General features: G+C 42.1%; 1 protein-coding gene across 1 annotated transcript in view; it reads left to right on the top strand.

Annotated features, from left to right (window-relative positions):
- Window positions 1-2,174: 2,174 nt before the first annotated feature.
- The window catches only part of LOC124596732 (mannosyl-oligosaccharide alpha-1,2-mannosidase IA-like), a gene marked incomplete at its 3' end in the record, with an annotated part of 218,361 nt that continues 197,819 nt past the window's right edge, over window positions 2,175-22,716 (top strand). Inside the window, exon 1 of the mRNA XM_047135892.1 lies at window positions 2,175-2,846. Coding sequence (XP_046991848.1) covers window positions 2,226-2,846 — 621 coding nt within the window. The remainder of the gene's footprint in view (window positions 2,847-22,716) is intronic.

Here is a 22,716-nt window from a genome sequence, read left to right as displayed (position 1 = left end):
CTAGCCCAGTGTTCACTTAAACAAAAGATATCAAACTTATTTTCTAATCCAAAGCCGCCGGCCGGAGTGGCCGAGCGGTTAAAGGCGCTACAGTCTGGAACCGCACGACCGCTACGGTCGCAGGTTCGAATCCTGCCTCGGGCATGGATGTGTGTGATGTCCTTAGGTTAGTTAGGTTTAAGTAGTTCTAAGTTCTAGGGGACTTATGACCACAGCAGTTGAGTCCCATAGTGCTCAGAGCCATTTGAGCCATTTAATCCAAAGCCATTGACAACAAATTTTTTATCCCTTATTCCTTCAATGTTAAGATAACAGATTATAAAATCAAACCTGTCTTTCTTTACAGATGCACTATTTTGCTGAGAGGCTATTAAATCTCTGGCACTATTTATCTTATGGGCTTCTTCCCCTTGCTGCCTTCTACTAAAAAATCATTTAGACGTAATGGAGGTACAGTTTTCCGTTTGCCCGCTACACTTGATACTGCTTCTACTCTTGGAGGTCTCTTGGATTCTTCTTGTTCATGGCATGATCTAAGTGGCTGGGTTCCCACTGTAGGTAGTTCAAATGTTGCAGAATGGACAGTTGGATCACCTGTTGGTACACTTGTTGCTGAATATGCTGCCACTTTTGCTGTTTCTGTTATCTTAGTTCCTGAATGAGGTGTTCTACCTGTTGTAACTGTAGTTACAGCTTCTTCTCTCCCAGCACATTCTTTTGTAATCAGTGATACCTGATGTTGTGTTTATCTTATACCTTTTCATGCACTCTCGGATACCTCCATGAGTGTATAATTAGCAAATTTATTTTACTGGCATTTGTTTTGCTTATTTGTAGATATCTTCCGTCAATCTGCAATTCATTTGTGGTTGTGACTAACTTCATTAATCTAAACTTCATTTCATTTATCCACGTATGTGGTACAGTTACTAAAACATCTCAGTTTTATTTTCACAATAGCTACATATATCTCAAAGCACCTGCAATCTCTAACATCTTATTGTCCCTTCTCGCCGGCCGGTGTGGCCGTGCGGTTCGAAGCGCTTCAGTTTGAAATCGCAGGTTCGAATCCTGCCTCGGGCATGGATGTGTGTGATGTACTTAGGTTAGTTAGGTTTAAGTAGTTGTCCCATAGTGTTCAGAGCCATTTGAACCATTTTTTTGTCCCTTCTCATTACTTACGATGTCCTTCTTTTATTGCCTATTGGATAACTACCTTTTTTTCTAGGTTCTGCAAGTATTGGATCAATATCTCATTGCTATGAGGCCGACAATTGATAGTAAACACTGATTATACTTTTTGTTTCAGTCAGATAATAATTATACTTTCAGAGATGGTATTTAATTTCCTCAACCTAAAACTATACATTTTATTTCTATTGTTCGCAAACTTTACTGCTTAGTCTACGTACATTATGCCCCATTTGGTCCTATCATGATTGGTATGTCAACTCTCTCCTCACACTTACTCAACCAAATACTTTTCTTTGTTTGTCTGCAGTCAAAATACACAACAAAAAAAAACTGCAGACAAGATCTATTGATCTGCATTCGTCCATCTATGTTCAGTGATTTCAGAACCTCTTTCAGGGTTGTAGAAAACAGTTCTGAAAAAAAAAAACAGACTCATCTTGGATCACTCTTTCAGTTGTGGAATTTCTCCGCTTTTGATATAACTGAAGCTGAAGTTTGATTATAGATGTTCAAAAATAAACTAATATTTACAGATTTGCTTCTAAACGCTGGATTTCCGCCAGCTTTGACTTAACCAAATGTATTTTATATGTATAAATCTCAAAGTGGTATTTCATAGCCCTATTTACAACTTGCAGGTTGTCCATGATGCCTCCTCCGCAATAGGAAGATAAACTGTTTGTTATCATGTACCATTCTACGTGCAACATTCGCAGCGTTTAAACTTCGCGCTAGCGCGCCTTTTTGATGTCGCTATGCGCGCAAAAATTGTTCTGCATAAATACAATGTGTCTCTTTAATCGAAACATCAGAAATTAAACCCATGGTGTGATACTCAAGAAGTAATTTCTAACCTTCTTCAGATAACATTATCTAGAGAGCATTAGTATCAAGCTCTCGAAAACCAAAGATGGCGCTTGGAAGTGTGTGCTATCTTCTTGAACTCTTTGTCCCACTTATTTTGACACAGTCTCGGGAATGGCGTCGTCGAGGTAGGATGTGACAGTAGGGCTCTGTGAAAATCTGTGACCATGACTGCCACCGGTATACTTCCAACCTATCAGAGATTTGTAAACGGTGTTCCTGTGCCATCGTTTTCTAGACGGTCATTCAGACCGAGAGAAAAGTATTTAATTCTCTTAGTGTTTATGACATTTGGTGTTGTGTGTTTCGGTGCGTTCTTTTACCTGCCAGAATTTAGCCGTGCGTCGGGTACAGTGAACAGTGTTTACAAACATATGCAAAAAGCAGGACCGGAGCTTCTGATACCCGCTCCGCCTCATGCTGATGATGTTAGCGAATTGCCAGGAGGGGGAAAGATTATTAGACATGGTGACTTGGGCCAACAAGACCCTCATAGAAGTGAAGATAGGGCCAAACTTCAAGCAAAAATTGAAGAAGCTGAAGAACAAGACAAGATGAGGAACCAGAAAGTGTTGGAGAGACCAGACATCTTCGTAGAACCAGTTGTAAGTGTAAGTGCTGCGCTAAAAACAAACAAACCGGTTGAAAATGTCATTGAGGAAAATGCAGCACAAAAAGAGCAGAAGATTGTAACCATTCCACCAGCACCTAGTGATCGTTATCCAGCTACTTTCGGCGGTGAAGATGCTGATCCTATTGCACGAGAGAGAAGGAATAAAGTGAAAGAGGTATGTCAGCGTTGTTCTGTTGACATTTGATATTTTTTCCATCCCATACAAATATGTGTTGGGAAATAACTCTGCCGTTGCCAGGTTGATACGAACCCCGGGTATACATTTGTAATTTAATTATGTGTGTGTGCATGTTTGTGATAAGCTCATGAATTAGTGACACGTGTTTAACCGCCGATATTAACTTAAATATTTTCAAGTCTTTGGCTAAATTTGTTTTAATTTGATGGTAGAAAATAAATATTTCCCAGAAGAACGTTCTGATTTCGCAGATACTCGTATTAGCTGACAACGAATTGATATCACTCTGTCAACTAACGTAGACCTTGATGCATTTACTTTGGTTACCTGAACATTCGACTCTTACTCTCATAAACATGGCCTGTGGTTTGGTAGCTGTTTTCGAAATTGCTGCCGAAATTGTGTAGTGTCCTACGCCAGTACATTACCGGCCATCGTGCAACCCTAGATTCTTCCCTTGCGTAGGTGGTAATCCAAGAGTGATATCAGGTCGTTAGCTCTGAATAAATTAGTATGTCTAATAACTGTTAGCCCACGGAATGTTCCGCAAAATTGTACTTCCACAGATAAAGTATAATTGTTCTGCACGGTGCGTGGCCATTGCTAAATATTCTTTTGTCTTTGGTTGTCAGATATTTGTTCTGGGCGTCGCATATTTTCAGCTATTTCGGAAAAAAATGTGTGAAAGTATTGTACACTGTTACGGCATTCGTCATTCAGCTTTTCCATAAAAAGCGAAAGGACAAGCACATTGTAAATACAATGCCGGAGTAGCAGTATGTCAGAGGTGCAATTGGTAAATTGCAGTTCAGCAATTGTTCAAAATAGAAATATTGGTGGTCAAATTTATGGCTCACTACCTGCAGAACAATTCCTTAATTTTCATAATTTTGTCTGTTGTGTTAGATACATAACATGCCCGATCTTAGGTTGGCGTTTATATAGAACAATAATGATTACCTTTTCGTTGAGGTCAAATGTTGCCGTTAAAGTAAGATCAGTTTATTTATGCGTACAATACGTTCCTAAACAGCGTTCGTTGTGCTGTTTATCTTCGTCTTATTCTAATGCTTTTCAATAAAGATGGGATAGCATTGAAAACGTGTTGCACCTTTAAAAATTTCAACAGGTCATCGTTACTTATAGTAGACGCCTTAATGACAGAGGTAGGGTCGACAGAAGTGTCCGATCCCACGTGTCGGCTTTGACCCCTGACGTAAGGGTGTTGTCGTGTGTGACGTCATGACGGCTGTAATCTTATCAGGATTCATCTACGATTCGTATTGCAAAACTCTAGTTTATTTCGATATGTGTCGTTTCCTTGTTTTCCCACATTTCCTTTAAAGATGAAAGACACTGATAAAAGGTAAGGCTCCACACACGCACCAATTTATCGGCTAAGCAACCAACGTTGTGGCAGTACGTTTATTGTATGTATGTTCTACGAGATTGCGCTTGAGTTTACACAGAAAATAAATGAGATTTTACCATGGCTGTTGGAATCCGATGATTTCCGTAATTATTCCAGAATGGATGAATCATGGATTTCTGACGTAAACATCATGAGACTATTGTGAACGAAAAAGAATACAGTAATGGGAGCGGCTGTTAGCTGCATTAAAATTTCTAGCGACTGGCAGAAGTTAAGAGGATCTTCACAGTTATTAACGAAAATTATTCCTGGAGAAATAAAACAAAAATTAATGTAAAATTTGAAGAAGAAAGACTACATACGGTGGTGCTACGCATCATCAAATACAACAGTAGGTACATAAGACATGAAGCATTTAGCAGACGTTAGACATGTAAAAAAAAAAAAAAAAAAACCCACACAGCTCTTCATAGCAGAGAGCTTGGTTATAGGCTGGAGCCTTTTTTAACACAAGGATGAAGCAAGTATATTTTATGAATTAGCGTCCACTGATTGTCGATATATCGGTTGTAGATTTCATTTCCGATACTTGTTGGAAATACTGAAGGTCGACAGGCATTTATTCTCACACTTGGCCATTATGAATTAGATAAAAAAAACGAAAAAGTGCGTAATTCCTTGCATCTATGTTGCTATACTCCTCGCACGGCGTGTTCCACAATATCTGCAGTCTTAAAATTTATCTAGAACCTCTGTCCTTAAGGTTTCGTCCGCCTCCATTCTGTCATGCGTATTAGAACAGCCTTTAGTCCCGCGCGCAGTGGCTTAGGACAAACTTTAGTGGGGAGTTTGGCACAACAGCGCCACACACGGCACAATTTGTTGTGTGCCGTGGTGAAGGGTTGGTTGTGAGGATGGTACTACCCGCCCGACAAGGAATGTTTTTCGGTCAGTCAAAATGCCTGCACACGTCCCATTTTGTCGGTCAGTCGGTTGATGCATGTTTAGGGACTTTAGTGGTGATTTTCATCGATTCCTTAAAATTCTTTTGGAAATGTGACGGAAACTGAAATCTCTGAATCGAAGACAGTTGCACTAAAGGTAGAATACCAATTGTGTTTGTTTTGTATATCCATAAAAGCTGCAGTCTGTATTTCACACTAGGAAAATTCACGATTTATTCCAGAGGTCGTTTTTGTGTTCGCCTCGCACACGGCATTTGTAAAATAGTTGTGAAGAGATGCTGTCATTATTGAAATTCGATGAAACAAATGCGAAACTTCGACTTGAGACCATGTGTAAGACTCGCCCTTTTCCGATGAGTGATTTTGTGGAATATTGAAGCATCTTGAGATGTAGAACGTAATTAAATGCACCTCTTTTACAGTAGGTGCATATGCGCACTCTACCTTGAGACAATCGAAATTATTTTACCATGTGTTATGGAAAGGGCAGAAACTTAAAACTGGAACAGTGGGACGTACCTTCTGCTATGCATTTCCTGGTGGTTTGCGGAGCGCAGATGTATATGGGCTCTTTCTATTAAGGGATTTGTAAACTGGGTCGTATTGTCAGAGGCGTGAACTGCTTTGTATTATTATATCAGTGATTAATATGCTCATGCTCTATTTATTTATATAGCCATCCGTGGACATTTTAAAGTGTATGGATGTTGTCAGTTGCGTACATTCATATATTTATACAGTTTGTTGTTACATGTAGTTAAACATTGTGACATATAAGTTCCGTTTGCGTATTGAAAATTTTCTCTGTTGCCTAATGAAGTTCGGTTTATGTTTTGACATGTGAAGCTTGAGCTTCTCGAGGGAATGCAGCCGGGTAACAAACGTGTGTAGTTTGACAGGTTAAGGATACAGGATACTTTTCTGGCTCAATATAATGGAAAAAATCAACACAGACTTCTTTCAGGCACTTTTTATAATGTTTTACGGATTTTTTGTTGATATCGGTTAATGCAGCACACTTTCTAAACAAATTAGAAGTATTTTGAATATTTTTGAACCTGCTTAGGGTTATTAAAAAATTACAAAGAAACTGATGCAATTTTTTCCAAAATTCTTCCTCTAATAGGGGTATTATTTAATTCAATGTTACACATTTGAAGGAGACCAAATTTTTACCAGATATGAGACACTAGACTATTTAATTCCACCTGTTATGTATATTACAAGGGTAAAAAAATCACATCTTACATTTTAATTTTTATAATTTTTTTCCTAATAAGAATGTTATTTTTCTACAATTTCGTTGATTCTGCAATAAAGCTTAGGTCTGCTACATAAGTATAGACTATTGCACGTTACATAAAAAATTAGACTAATGCTTTGTATACTTTAGGAAATATTTGTACCTGAATTCTGAAAAGTGCAACTTGTGGGAAATTGCAAATGAAGATATGAGTCCAATTAAACTGTGCCTCAGAACATTCCTGAAGCATAGTCTTCATCCTGTCCCATTTCTTCATCTTCAAGCTTCCTCTTGGCATTCCTTTTAGCATTTCTTGCATCTTTGGTATCTTGAAGGGTGAATCTTTCAGTTTCACGCACCTGTTGTCTGTCACAGGCAAGCAATTTATCTTCCTTATTAGAGCCACATTTCATGCCTAAATTTCTCAGGACTTACAACCTCCCTATAACTCCATCATTGAAACATATTACTGCATTTAGTACACCAGCTTTTAATGTATTTAGTCCTTCAAAAACATTCTTGGGTAATCTTTCCCATATGTAATGGTTGAAACTTTCATTTGTATTCTGAGTGTCCCCATGAAGACATTTACTAAGCAAAAAAAGGTCACTTGGGTCTCTTAAAATCAATTTTATTTCATTCATAACAGAAAGAGAATGCTTATGATGGTATATTTGACCACTTTCTTTAGCTTTTTGGTAACCATACCAAGAATCTGCTCATTTGCCCTAAAGTTCTTGAATAGCGTAGTCATCTGTGGACAACTTACTAAAGTAGGTGGTCCATACAGCTTTTCTCTTTGCTGTAACATCATTCAGAGGTGCAGTGCGTCTAATTGCCAGTCTATAATAACTCTGAAGGAGGTCTATTTCAGTTTCTGTCAATCTGCCTTGGCCAGGCAGAGATTTCCCATCAGACAGCAACTTCCCTTTCATTTCTCTTCATATTTTCCTTAATCTAGTACCCATCCTCTTTAGCACATGTCCACTACACTCCAGTTATGTTACCAAGGTATCACCATAAAAATTGCACTCATTAATTTTATTGAAAGCTTCAGAGTCCCCATCGCCTAGGTACTTTCTATATCTTAGGTTATAAATGGGCACCGACCTCTGAAATATTTTTAGAGCTCCATCACACTCCATACCTGTAATGTAACCATCATAATTCGTAGAACACTGATGTTCAATATGTCCTTCAGTGTTACCATGGCAGATGTGGCAGTACTTAGATAAGCACTCCACATCAACAACTTTTCCATTCTCCAGAGAAGTAGCACGTACACCACCATTCAAGGAATAATGTCCTCGATGTTGCAATGTCCCATCAAGTGCAACAGCACTGTCCCTGGTTCCACTGATATTTACAGTTTCATCTACTGTACGTTTCATAGATGCTTTAGACACAACTGTCAAGACACTTTAAAATATTTTTATGTACTTGCTGAACCTACTGAGAGGAGGAGGAAGGTCCATCAAACCACAAAATATTTGAGCAGCCTTCTCTCCTTTTCGTATTGCAGGCATGACATACACTAACTTCAAATTCACATCATATGAATTATGCAGATTGTTCGAAGTAATTTTCGAGGTAGATTTATTGCGGGTTCTACACAGAACAACTAATTTTCATGCTAAACTCTTCCTGCCACTTCGTTGTTCAGTTATTTCCAGACAGCCTACACTATCACATTGTTTACACTTCGCCACTTCCTCTGTCAAAGAAGATAAGATGCCGACATCAACAACAAAAAATCCAATACAAACGGCACAACAATTTGAATCACCAGAGGGCATGCCATGTGGGAGTTTCTTCCCTGAAGAACAGATAAATAGGTTACTTTCAACAGTGTGACTTGCTTTGTTTGTGAACTGGTTACCACAGACTTTCCTTTTATTGAATTTGTTGATCTGTGTCGTAGTTCGTATTTATTCACACTAAAGGATATGTACTTCCACAAATACATGTAACACTTGAGCAGCAAACATTCAGTAACACTTGAACAAACTGCTTCAGCGAAACAAAAGTAAATACTAGCAAAGATAATCATTTACAGGTATTAGAAACATGCACTGTTACCAACATATACAACGTATCTTACGTATAATCGCTGGAAACAGAAAGTTCCCAGTTCTTTTCAAAATAACACAGGTTTCTGTATCAAATAAAGGGGACGTGGCGGCAAACATGACCGTAACTTTAAAATTAGGTATACGTATAGGTCATTTTTCATTTGAAACTCTATAATGTGTATATCAACGTAATCAGGAAATACTATAGAGTTTAATAAAGTCATAAAAAATTTCGATTTTTCCATCATTTGTAAGTACCCTGTATCCATAACACACCCTCATTTTTCTGCTCAGCTGCATTAGTTTTGACGGTCGGGTGAATCCTGTGATCAAATCTTAATGTGTACCTTCACGAAAACCTAGAATATTAGAAAATGTAGTCGCTCTTTCATCTGCAATTGAAAGGAGACCACCGGTTATTGTTACATTCTATGTGACTCCTATTTTCAGAAGAAAGGGAAAAAAAGAGAATACGTCGATCAGGAAAACAACCCATGGTCGAATGACTATAATGTAGTCACTTAAATGAATGCAACTTTCATATAGTAGTGCCATCATTCAATAAATAATATCCGACCTGAGTATGACTGAGTTGGTTGATTTGGGGGAGGGGACCAAACAGCGAGGTCATCGGTCCCATCAGATTAGAGAAGGATGGAGAAGTAAGTCGACCGTGCCCTTTCAAAGGAACCATCCCAGCATTTGCCTGAAGCGATTTAGGGAAGTCACGGAAAACCTAAATCAGGATGGTCGGTCGCGGTTTTGAATCGTCGTCCTCCCGAATGAGAGTCCTGTGTGCTAACCAATGCTCCACCTCGCTTGGTGGTGTGGCTGCGTTTGAACATTCTCTGTATTAACTAGTGTGGATTCCGAAAACAGCCTATTATGCAACACCCATCTCGCTGACTTTATCCATTGTAATTCTAAGAGCAGTTGCTAACAGCAACTGGATTTACGCTGAGGTGACAAAAAGTTGTGGGATACTTCTTAATATCCTGTCGAACCTCCTTTTGCCCAGCATACTGCAGCAACTCGACGTGGCATGGACTCAAGAAGTCCCCCTGTAGCCGTTCATAATTGCAAAAATGTTTGGCTGTCCAGGATTTTCTGCACGAACTGACTTTTCAATTATGGTCCTTAAATGTTCAGTGGGATTCATGTTGGACGATCTGGGTCGCCAGGTCATTCGCTCGAATTGTCCAGAATGTTGTTGAAACCAGTCGTGAACAGTTGTGGCCAAATGACATGGCGCATTGTCGTCAATAAAAATTTCTTCGTTGTTTGGGAACGTGAGATTGACTGCATGAATGACTGCATATGGTCCCCAGGTAGCTGAACATAACCATTTCCAATCAATGATCGGTTCCGTTGGACTAGAGGGCCCATTCCATTTCATATACACACAGTCCACACCATTATGGAGCCACCACCAGCTTGCACAGTGCCTTGTTGACAACTTGGGCCCATGGCTTAACTTTACCATCAGCTCTTATCAGTTGGAATCGGGACTCATTTGACCAGGCCGTCGTTTCTCCAGTCGGCTAAGGTCCAGCCGATATGGTCAAGAGTACAAGAGAAGCGCTGCGGGCGATGTCGTGCTGTTAGCAAAGGCACTCGTGTCAGTCGTCTGCTGCCATAGTCCATTACCGCCAAATTTCGTCGCATGTCCTGACAGATACGTTCGTCGCACGTCCCAAATTGATTTCTGCAGGTATTTCAGGCATTGTTGTCTGTCTGTTAACACTGGCAATTCTACACGCAAACGCCGCTGCTCTCGGTCGTTAAGTGAAGGCCGTCGTCCACTGCGTTGTCCGTGGGAAGGGATAATGCTAGAAATTTGGTATTCTCGGTACGCTCTTAACACTGCGGATCTCGGATTGATGAAGTCCTACACTATTTCCGAAATAGAAGCCCCCATGCGTCTAGCTTCAACTACCATACCGCGTTCAAAGTCCATTAATTCCCGTCGTGCAGAGATAATCACGTCGGAAACCTTTTCACATGAATCACCTGAGAACAAATACCAACTTCACCAATGTGCGGACCTTCTATACCTCGTCTCCGCGATAATATCACCATCTGAATATTTGCTTATCGCTGTCCCATGACTTCCGTCACCTCAGTGTATATTGCCTCCGAAACCTTTTGTTGCACCATTTGTGCTGTATAAAGAAGATAAAGTAATCTTGGATATCTAACTAGACTTGCGACTAAGAGTCCTTAATGAGAGGCAGAACGCGAGATTTTCGACGCAGAGTGTCGACCTTGGATATGGAAAATATTTTGGGTCTGCACTTGAGAAATATGACGGGTCTGCTACTGTTAATTTCATACATTAACGAAGTAATACTTATTTTCAAATTCAGTCGGTTCGCGATTAGCTGTGACGAAGGATTATTCGAAAAGATAGCGCAAATATACAGTCAGATATTCCATGATGATGTTTTGGGGTTACAGCCGGATGACGTCCATATCTTGCACGAAATTTCGGCTGACAATCACTCGGTCACCTTCGGGTGAGTGTAAAACAGGATTGTCATCCGAAGTGTGGCTAGATGTCAACGTCTTCCGGCTGCAGTTCGTATAGCTCACGGAATATTCGTTACACCTTAAAGCATCCCGTCTAATACTGAGAAGAATAACTGGTGCAGTTACTGTAGATAAATTTAGTGCTGAATGCATTACAATTCATAAAATTGTGGTTGATTTTGAGTACTGGATTTATAAATCACAACTGAAATCTGTCACAATAGTTAATTGTCTGTTCGTCACTAGATCAGTTTTACGATGTCTTTGGGCAATTCAGTTTTACACGAAAATAAAAGTACTTGAAAAGTTAAGTAATTGGTTCTCCAATGCTCAGTTGTATATAAATTCTCGAAATCAAGGTAGCTAATAAAGTCAGAGCTGTGACTTTAGGTCTTAGGACCATGACGATATACCTTCCGTCCATTACATTTGTTTTTTCTCCTATTCTACGACCTGGTATGATGGAAGTTCGTTCCAGTTGTAAATATCAGCCGGTCATCGTGATTTGGGAATTCTGCGGCTTTCCAAAATAATCGAAAGTCTTCATGTTTCTTACCATATGATGCACTACAACTGTGCTAATTGCTGGGTGTTAGCTGTCTGCTGTCGTGAGTTATGTATATGCTGTGACAAACTTTTTTGTGAAATTTTCCACTATACATGTCAGTGCTCGAGGCCAAACGTGTAATACGGAATACATTTATGCTATCTACACAGAAAAGTTAAAGAGCTACATAGTCGCAGAATTTCTTTTATTAATGCATTCTCAGACTCACTCGAGGATAATGCTGGAGAGATTACTTCGACATGTGGCCAGTTGCCTTCCTCCAACCACTTGAGTGTTCAGTGCTTGTTGTTCAATTTCTGTGTGCTTCAGTATAGACAACCGTTAAACGTTTCTCCCTTCCTGTCAGTGCACTTCCAGCTATATATAGATCCTCTTTGTAACTTATGACCTGCCTCTTACAATGATGAATAGACGGTATCCTTCGTCCAACATATTGATAATCAACTATGCGAATCGCCGTGACGGATAAGGCTGATATTTTGCCGAGATCTAATTGGATTATGCCATTACTATGTGCGGGATTAATTTATATGAAGGTCAATTAATAGCATTATCGTGTAACCAGTCATCCTCTGCCAACTCTCCTCTCTTCAGAACATCATCCTTGTGCACACAGATATGCTCCATTAATTCCATCTTTCCAGGAATATCTTGGTCTGCCATGTCTCCATCTTCCAGGTTGTTTCCATTCAAACATTTTCTTTGGTAACCTATGATCTGGCATTCTCAACAAATATCCATAACATTTTAATGATATTCTTTCACATCTCATCCCTGCATCATTTGTCGTCATTATAGCTCATATTCCACCATTGGATTATTATTATTATTATTATTATTATTATTGTGACGCTTGACAATTACCGCCCCGCCTTTCGTCTCTTAAAACAGCGGGTGGAACGACGACACCTATCCTTTGCTGCACGCCACCCTTAGCCGTATGATGCTCCATTTAGTGAGTGGGAATTTCTCAGCGCCCTCGCCGATTGTCGATACACATCCCCTGGGCCAGACCGCATCATTTCGCCAAATGATTAAACATCTGTCAGCGGATTACCAGCGCCATCTCCTTGCCGTCCCCAACTGCATCTGGAGTGATGAAGAATTCTCGTTGCATTAGCGAGAATGTATCATCGTTCCAGTGCTAAAACCTTGGAAGAACCCACGAGATGTGGATGCCTATCGCCCTATCAGCCTCACCAATGTTCTGTGCAAGCTACTCGAATGTATGGTGACCGTTGGTTGTGTTGGCTCCTTGAGGCTTGCCGTATTTTTTGACCTGGCGAAAGCATAGGACACCACTTGGCGACACCACATCCTCGCTACTCTGCACGAGTGGAGTCTCCGGGGCCCAGCCTTGATTTTTGTACAGGTCTTCTTGTCGCTCCGCAGTTTGAGTCCGAGTCGGCGGTTGGCCCCATGTCTAGGAGAAAGGGGTCCCGCAGGGCTCTGTATTGAGCATACCACTCTTTTTAGTAGCCATTATTGGTCTCGCGGCAGCAGTGGAGTCCTCGGATCCCCCTTCTAATATGCTGACGATTTTTTGTATTTCCTTCTGCTCCTCTTGTATTGGTGTGGTGGAAAGTCGACTGCAGGGAGCCATACGAAAGGCACAGTCATGGACCCTCATTCACCGCTTTCAGTTTTCAGCTGCCAAGACTTGTGTCCTGCAGTTCTTTCGTCGTCGTACTGTTCAACCACATCCAGCACTCCATCTCAATGACCAATTACTCAACCTTGTGGAGACTTACCGCTTTTTAGGGCTGGTTTTCGCCGCCCACTTAGTTTGGCTTCCCCATCTTCGTCAGCTTACGGAAAAGTGCTGGTGGCATCATCATATTCTTAGATACCTGAGTAACACCGGGGTACAAGTCGCCTTACACTGTTTCAGCTGTACAAAGTCGTGATGCAGTCACATCTTGACTATGGGAGCCTGGTGTATGGTTCAGCAATTACCCTCAGCGTTGCTGCTGGACCCTATACACCACTGTTGAGTTTGACTTGTGACGGGAGCTTTCCGAACGAACCCATTCGACAGCCTCGTCTTGGAAGCTGGGGTTCCTCCATTGAAGATCAGGTGACAACAACTGCTTGCGAATTATATCCCAATTACCATCTCCTTTTCCCTAACACTACGATCCATCTCCTGCAACAGCAGCCCAGATCAGGATTCCCATTGCAGTCTGTGTTCAGTCTCTTCTCACTGAACTCGAGTCTTTCCCTCTGCCACTTTTCCTCCGGGTCCAGTCAAGAACACCTCCACGGTCCATGCCTCGGCCACAGTTTCGCCTGGACTTAAAGTGAGCCCTAAAAGACTCGGTTCCTCTTGAGGCCCACTGCCACAAATTTTTCTCTATTCTCGGCGTATTCCAGGGTTCAGAAATAGCCTACACTGATGCTCGATGTTCACTTTGGCCTTGCTTACGCTCGTGCTGGACATACTGTACAGTGCACCTTGCTGGATGGATGCAGTATTTTCGCTGCAGAGTTGGTAGCCATCTCTCGCGCTCCTAAGCATATCCGCCCCTGCGCAGACCTTTGTCATCTATAGTGACTCCTTAAGCAGCCTACTAGGTCTCAACCAGTGCTTCCCTCCCCATCCCTTGGTAGTGGCTGTCCAAGAGTCTCTTTACGCCCTCGAAAACAGTAGACACCCAGTGTCCTTCATGTGGGCCCCAGGACATGTCGGGATCCAGGGCAATGAACTAGCTAACAGGCTGGCCAAACAGGCTACCGGTAAACCGACTCTAGAGATCGGCACACCAGAGATTGATCTCAGATCTGTCTTAACGCCGTAAAGTTTTTCGGATCTGGGCTACTGTATGGCGCACCCTCAGTATACCAAATAAACTTCGTGTTGTCAAGGAAACAACGAATGTGTGGAGGTCATCCATGCGAGCCACTCACGGGGACTCAGTTGTCCTTGGCCGGTTCCGCATAGGCCATACTTGGATGACTCCCAGTCACCACTTACGTCTCGAGGACCCACCTCAATGTCGCTGTGGTTCCCGCTTGACTGTGGTCCACATCTTGTTGGAATACCCACTTTTAGCCGCCCTGGGGCGGACTTTTAACCTTCCCGCCATACTGCCTACGATGTTAGGACACAATGCCTCAACGGGTGATCTAGTTTTACGTCTTCTTCGAGAGCGAGGTATATATTACTCAATCTAAGGGTAGGCATCTGGCCTTCTCTCCCAGGCCTACACCCTCTGTCCTTCTTCATTCTTTCTCGCTCTTTCTTTGATGTTTGTACGCCTTGATGCTCGTCTTTTCCCTTTTGTGTCTCTCTAGACTTCCGTTTTTCGGCTGGAGATTTTAGTGTGTTGCAGAGTGGCAGGCTCATCCTTTTTATTCTTGCGATCAGCCAGCTCAAGTCATGTGCTATATTATTTTAATACCTTCCACCGCTTTTTTCCTTTAGTGCGCGTTTTTCCCTTTTAGTTTGCTTTTTTCGTTCTCTCTTTCAGCGTAGTTCCCATTAAGTTTTACGCCTTTTCACTTTCCCCGACTCCTTTCGGGAAAGATTTTAGCGTGAGACCTGTTTGCAGGAGGAAAAAGGGACTGATGACCCTGTAGATTGGTCTCTTTACTCTCAATACCGAACAACCAATCTGACTCTCCTCCGTAAATAATCCACCTCCACAGCTGTTAATCTTCTTTTGAGGTCAGCATTCAAAAACAATAGTTCAGATCTGTAACATAGGAAATATTCAACCGTTAGCACATCCACTCACTACTTATTGTTGGTGGAACTGATGTTGCCCCATCAAAAAGAGTTCATACTCTGCTTTCTGTATTACCTTTTTTCTGTATTACCTTTTTTCTGTAGTACCTAATCCACTTTCGTCTATACATGCCGTAGATTATTAAATTTTTCTATCGTGCCTCGTAACAGTCCCTTCTTTGAGGCCGGCCGCTGTGGCGCTTCCGTCCGGAACCGCGCTGCTGCTACGGTCGCAGGTTTGAATCCTGCCTCGGGCATGGATGTGTGTGATGTCCTTAGGTTAGTTAGGTTTAAGTAGTTCTCAGTCTAGTGGACTGATGACCTCTGATGTTAAGTCCCATAGTGCTTAGAGCCATTTGAACCTTCTTTGAGATGTATTGCAAATCTATCACTACCCACTAAAAGACGTTCGGTTTTTGTTGACTCTTCTTTAGTTATTATTTGTCATATTCCTGATGTAAACGTCATATCACATATTCAAGATCATATTCATCTTGGGCTAGACTGGCTTCATCAGCAAAACTACCATTTTTATCAGACAGAGTTTAATCATAGATAACTTCATCTCTGTAAAGTCTGCAGCTAATTGTATCCTTTCAGCCATTAATGTATAACGTGAACATTTACGATCCTGTCACTGTCTCTTGGGGGCGCACCATATATTACTTCAAAGTCTTCTGACGACCCTCCATACAAAATAATGTAGAGGATGGGCGGACCCTAAGGTTTGGCACTTTTTTAGCTAAGTTTCAATCGATTTAGGTACTCCGAAGACGCAGGGTGTAACAGTCGACTGTCCTACTTGCCTGATTTTTTTTCCGTTAAAGAAAAGGAAGACACCTAAATAAGCAGCAATCTGAAAAATATCCAAGCGGCCTTCTTGCCCAAGGGGGCAGGGCATAGTGAGCACATAGCCAAAAAGGACTAAACAAACTGTGAAAACAGATTTTAACTTTCGGGGCGGGGGGGGGGGGGGGGGGGGGGGGACGGAGAATTGCGAGTAGGTCTCACGCTTTGAGGTTTCCGTACAAACTTAATTATATCATCATCGTCAGCTTTCTGCTACGTTAGCAGACCCTTTGCGTCTCCATTTCCTGCGATCCTTTGCTGCGTTCGTGATGCTGCTGTATGTGCTGCCGTCCATCACATCACCCAGCATCTGCAAGCTCTTCTTTGTCGCCGCTCCATTCCTTCCACATAACCTTATAATGCTGTTTTCGTTAACCCCCCCCCCCCCCCCCCCCCCGTCTTTCTTAATGTATGTCTAATCCAGTTTCTTTTCCTCATTATTACATCCATGTGATTGTCTTCGCTCTCCCACTCTCCTCAGTACCTCTTCATTTTTCACTCTATGCATTCAACTTACCCTTTCCATCCTCCATTTCCATATTTAAGAAGCCTCCAGCCTTGCTCTATCTATCTTCCTCAGTGTCTACGTTTCAGCACTATACAGGATGACACTCCACACAAAACATTTTAATATACTTTTCCATAAATCTGTGTCCATATTGCTGCAGAAAATTTTCCGTGTCTCATAAAATACCTCTTTGGCCATTGCTGTTCTGGTTTTAATTTCTGTGCTGCTCTCCCAGTCGGTTTCTATCCTGTTTCCGAGATTTAAAACTTTGTACATGATCTAATACTTCTCCACACGGCATTATCTTTAGCTTTTCATTTTCTCCTTGTTCCATTATTTTTTATTGATTTTCAACCCACGAATCTTTCCTTTAGGTACAGTGCTTCAGTTGTATCCGCTTTATCCTGTGATTCTTTTTCTTATGTTGCGCCAGGAGGACCATGTTGTCTGCAAACCTCAAACACCATATTCTTCTTTCTCCACTTTTTTACTCCATTGTTATACAATGGTCAGTTGTCAATCATATGCTCTAAGAATAGTTTTAATTCAGAGCTTCAGAGTACAATAGGATGGAGCAGCACCAGTACCATTTCGCAAAACTCCCTGACATGAACCTTGCTTTGGGGAGTACGTTGCAATGAGCAGTTTGACAATTGGCTGGCCGTCGTGCCCTCCTAGACGCCATTCCACAAAAGTTGTTTGTAGTTGGTAACGGCCCCCGATGAAGCAGTTGTGATCATCGGAATTTGAGGGTAAGTAACCACTCTTTCAACACAATTAAGTTAGAAAAACCTAACTTTTGTAAATTTGTAAGACTTACACAAATTCAAATGACCAGTATGTCCACACTGGCCATTATTCCCGCCCTTTCCCTACTACGTCTATAGATAAATTTTCTAACCAGTGGTAAAGCAGAACGTATTTTCTTTACAAAAACAGCCCGACTTTCCTGCCTTTTTTCCGTTTTTGTATGTTTTGAAGGTCAATACTGCCACCCAAGATAAGCGTTCACTCAATGGTTCTTTTAGCTTATCTCTATACCACCTAGGTGTGTAGTGCTATGTAGAAAGTGATTACTGAAGAGATGATGTTTCTCGTCGCCTTCTCCTGCCGCTTCAGCGTACATCAATTCCACGGGTTGAGAGTTTCGTGCTTTCAAGCGCCGTTCAGCTGGGGCGTAGAATCGCTATGTGGAGTTCCGTATGGACAACTGTGCGGCTAGCCGATAGGATAGCCAGACGAAGGCTGCCAGTCCGACAAGGGCAGGCTTGAGCTAAATTAGCCAACTTTCTAACGGAAATAATGCAGTGCTACACGAAAGTACACACGCTCGAAGGAACACGAACATGATACACATTCGGAAACACCGATTTTACGATGCAGTTCATCGTACCTTTTGATACATACAGGCGGAAAACTTCTATTCTACCGTTGTGGATACAGTTTCTATGTAACTAAGTTTTGTCTTCCTTCCGGTGAGACGATTTTTCTTCTTTTTGAGCATACCTGCTGCAAATATTTACAGGATAGCAGTATAAATAGATAAAAAATACTGCTCAGTTTACATGTACAAGCATACTCTGCAGGCTATTGTACAGTACCGTGTGGGAGAGTGCTTTGTACCATCGCCAGCCACGCCCTATTCAGTTTCAATCGTAAATGGAGCAAGGAAAGAGTGGTTGCCTGAATGCCTCTTCACAAGTCCTAATCTCCATTATTTTGTGCTTGCGCGAGGCATTAAATAATAGTTGTGCAGTCTTTCGCAAATTCTGGTTCTGAAACTCAACAACGTTTCGCGATGTTTTTCTTTATTCATACCAGGAGAGGATCCCAAATAATCGTGCAATACTCTATGTGGTCGGCTCAAGTGTTGCATATAGCCTACGGTCTGCTTTAAAGGTACTTTGCTAAAAAAAATGGCTCTGAGCACTATGGGACTTAACTTCTGAGGTCATCAGTCCCCTAGAACTTAGAACTACTTAAACCTAACCTAACCTAAGGACATCACACACATCCATGCCCGAGGCAGGATTCGAACCTGCAACCGTAGTGGTCGCGCGGTTCCAGACTGCAGCGCCTAGAACCGCTCGGCCACTAAAGGCCGGCGTACTTTGCTAGAACTCACCGGATAGTACATAGTCGACTTTTCGCCTTCCTTGACGTGTTCGTTTAATTTCATGTCGTTTCGCATGCTTATGCCTAGTTAGGCGGCTGAACCCAGCAACATATCGTTAGTAATGTACTCGCGTGTAGTTACACCTGCTGTCACTACTTGTCGCAGATCACCAACAACTATTTATGTTGTTTTCCTTACAGTACCACAATTGGGTCTGTGGGAATATTTAATCCTTTTACACACAGAGCAATTGTGGGTAAGTCCGCTACATAGTGTCGATGGTATACTGATTAGCCAAAACATTATGATTTCCTACCTAATAGCCGGTATGTCCCACCTTCGGCACGGATAACAGCGGCGACGCGTCGTAGCATGTAAGCAGTGAGCCCTTGTTAGGTCGCTGGAGGGAGTTAGCGCCATATCTGTACTCACATAAATCACCTAATTCCCGTAAATTCCGGGAAGGGGCGATGAGCTCTGACGCCACGTTGAATTACATCCCAGATGTGTTCGATCGGGTTCAGAACTGGCGAGTTGGGGGGGGCCAGCATATCAACTAGAACTCCTAGAGCAACTCCATCACATTACTGTCCTTGTGGCATGGCGCATTATCGTGTTGAAAAATGCCACTGCCGTCGGGAAGTAAGATCGTCATAAAGGCATGTTCGTGGTCTGCAACCAGTGTGCGATACTCCTGCGCCGTCGTGGTGCCTTGCACGAACTCCACTGTACCCTTGGATGCCCAAGTGAATGTTTCCCAGAGTACAATGGAGCCCCCGCCAGCTTGCCTCCATCCATAGTAGTAGTCGTCAAGGAGCTGTTCCACTGGAACATGACGGATTCTCGCCGTCCCATCGGCATGTTGAAGAAACTATCGGGATTCATCAGATCATGCAACACTTTGTAATTGCACCAACTTCCAGTGTCGTTGGTCATGTGCCCATTTCAGTCTTAGTTGCCGATGTCGTCGTGTTAACGTTTGCACACACATGAGTCGTCGGCTGCGGAGGCGTATCGTTAGGTGCACCGTGTGTTCAGGCACACTTCTACTCTGCTTAGCAGTAAAGTCTTACGTTAGGTCCGCCACAGTTCGCCGCCTCCTGTTTTACGAGTCTGCCCAGCCTAAGACTTCCGACATCTGTAATGAGAGGTGGCCGTCCAACCCCACGACGTCAGGAGGTGGGATCATCTTGGTTTCGCCACGTGTTGAAGACACTCACCACATCACTCTTCCAACAGCCGACTAGTCGTGCAGTTTCCGCAATGCTCTTGCCACGGCCCCAGGCCATCACAATGTGCGCTCCCCTGTCACTCTCAGATCGCGCGCCTTTCTCATTTTACACACGGGCACGGCCCGCGCACTGATACTACATGCAGCGTGCTTGTGTCTGACTAGCAATCATTCCTCGCCAGGTGACGTTGCTATCGCCTGGACCAGTTAATATCGATAATAGGGCGGTGGTCACAACGGTCTGGCTGATCAGTGTATAATCTAAAGGTATCAAACGGCCTTAATTGCGGCGTTTGTTAAAATTTGTTCCCGAAATTCAATATAACGTAATTTGTCTAGATATACTATATTCCGATTCACGAATGATGGGTGTTCGCGCAGGTCGAGACACGGACTGAGGGCTTGTATTGTCAGTTGCAAGCGACATTTGCGGTACACGTGCTTTGTGCTTGACCAAAGGGTGTAACCTGCAGATTGTGTCTCTCAGTTACTTGTGGAGAATTTTTCGCTTACCACCACCATCGGTATCACAACTCGCAACAAGTGGAATAAAAATTCACTAAATAACTCATTACGATCACGTTTAACACTCGCATAGCTCACGAAATTCACAACAGTGTGCCCGGAACATTACTGAACGCTCATTGGCTGTCTGGGAATGCTTGACGTAGGTGCTCAGAACAAGACCAAAGTCGACCGCCATTGTTTGTGACTACATCTATACCTATGCGACATAGAGCACGCTCCCCTGACCGACCCAAACCTCCACACGTCACACATCTATCTATTTCTTCTCGTAGATTATTAATTCATTTACCCACAGTCGCGATTCCCGTGAAGTTTTTGAAACTGTACTTCCCGTCAATATAAGTACATATGAGGCGAGAACGGGCCTGTGACGAAAATGACGGTAGTCTATGAATTCTTGTTGTCTTATCTAGGAGAATAAATAGGTAGATGTGTGACATGTGGAAGTTTGGGTCGGTCTGGGGCACATGTTGGGATAGCGTAAGTGGTAAAGCGACTGCTCGCGATAAATGGGAAATAGGAGTTCGAGTCCCGGATAGGCACAAAGCTTCATGTGTCGCTTCAGGCAGTACATAGGTAACTATTACAATTAAGTTGAATTTCAGGAATAAATTTCAATATATGAAACTGTTGTTCGTCATCAAATATAAATATATTTACTGAGGTGACAGCAAACAGCCCTATGTGGGGAAATTGTTAGAATTCATCTAACTCTTCGAAACAGCTTATTTTACTAGCCGTTGCACATTTCGAAGCAAAGCTAAATCTTCAGCTGTTAATTAAACGACATCCGCCGGGGTTTCATTGCGTGTATGTTGTTTTGACTTTCGCAGTGATAGTCCTTTAGTAGTCAGCGAAAGCTTTGAAGATCCGTCTGGAACAATATTCTAGAGCTCGGCTTGCCAAACTTTTCCCCTGACCGAACTCTTTAATAATCCTGGTACTTTGATGGAACACCTTGATTATTTTGAAGGTTTAAAAAATTAAAACGAAAAAAATGTTCTATTCAGTTATGATTTGAATTGTAAATCATAACTAATAAAACAAAAATCCTAATAAAATTATTAAAAAAAACAGTTGGGGAAACCCTGTCGTAGACCATATTGTTGTTGTTGTTGTTGTGGTCTTCAGTCCTGAGACTGGTTTGATGCAGCTCTCCATGCTACTCTATCCTGTGCAAGCTTTTTCATCTCCCAGTACCTAATGCAACCTACATCCTTCTGAATCTGCTTAGTGTATTCATCTCTTGGTCTCCCTCTACGATTTTTACCCTCCACGCTGCCCTCCAATACTAAATTGGTGATCCCTTGATGCCTCAGAACGTGTCCTACCAACCGATCCCTTCTTCTGGTCAAGTTGTGCCACAAAGTCCTCTTCTCCCCAGTTCTATTCAATACCTCCTCATTAGTTATGTGATCTACCCATCTAATCTTCAGCATTCTTCTGTAGCACCACATTTCGAAAGCTTCTATTCTCTTCTTGTCCAAACTATTTATCGTCCATGTTTCACTTCCATACATGGCTATACTCCATACAAATACTTTCAGAAATGACTTCCTGACACTTAAATCTATACTCGATGTTAACAAATTTTTCTTCAGAAACGCTTTCCTTGCCATTGCCAGTCTACATTTTATATCCTCTCTACTTCGACCATCATCAGTTATTTTGCTCCCCAAATAGCAAAACTCCCTTACTACTTTAAGTGTCTCATTCCTAATCTAATTCCCTCAGCATCACCCGACTTAATTAGACTACATTCCATGCTTTTGTTGATGTTCATCTTATATCCTCCTATCAAGACACTGTCCATTCCATTCAACTGCTCTTCCAAGTCCTTTGCTGTCTCTGACAGAATTAAAATGTCATAGGCGAACCTCAAAGTTTTTATTTCTTCTCCATGGATTTTAATACCTACTCCGAATTTTTCATTTGTTTCCTTTACTGCTTGCTCAATATACAGATTGAATAACATCGGGGAGAGGCTACAACCCTGTCTTACTCCCTTCCCAACCACTACTTCCCTTTCATGTCCCTCGACTCTTATAACTGCCATCTGGTTTCTGTACAAATTGTAAATAGCCTTTCGCTCCCTGTATTTTACCCCTACCACCTTTAGAATTTGAAAGAGAGTATTC

This window comes from Schistocerca americana, chromosome 1 (assembly GCF_021461395.2).
Source record: "Schistocerca americana isolate TAMUIC-IGC-003095 chromosome 1, iqSchAmer2.1, whole genome shotgun sequence".
NCBI lineage: Eukaryota > Metazoa > Arthropoda > Insecta > Orthoptera > Acrididae > Schistocerca > Schistocerca americana.
The sequence above is the reverse complement of the archived record's forward strand: the minus strand, read 5'-3'. Positions and strand labels throughout refer to the sequence as shown.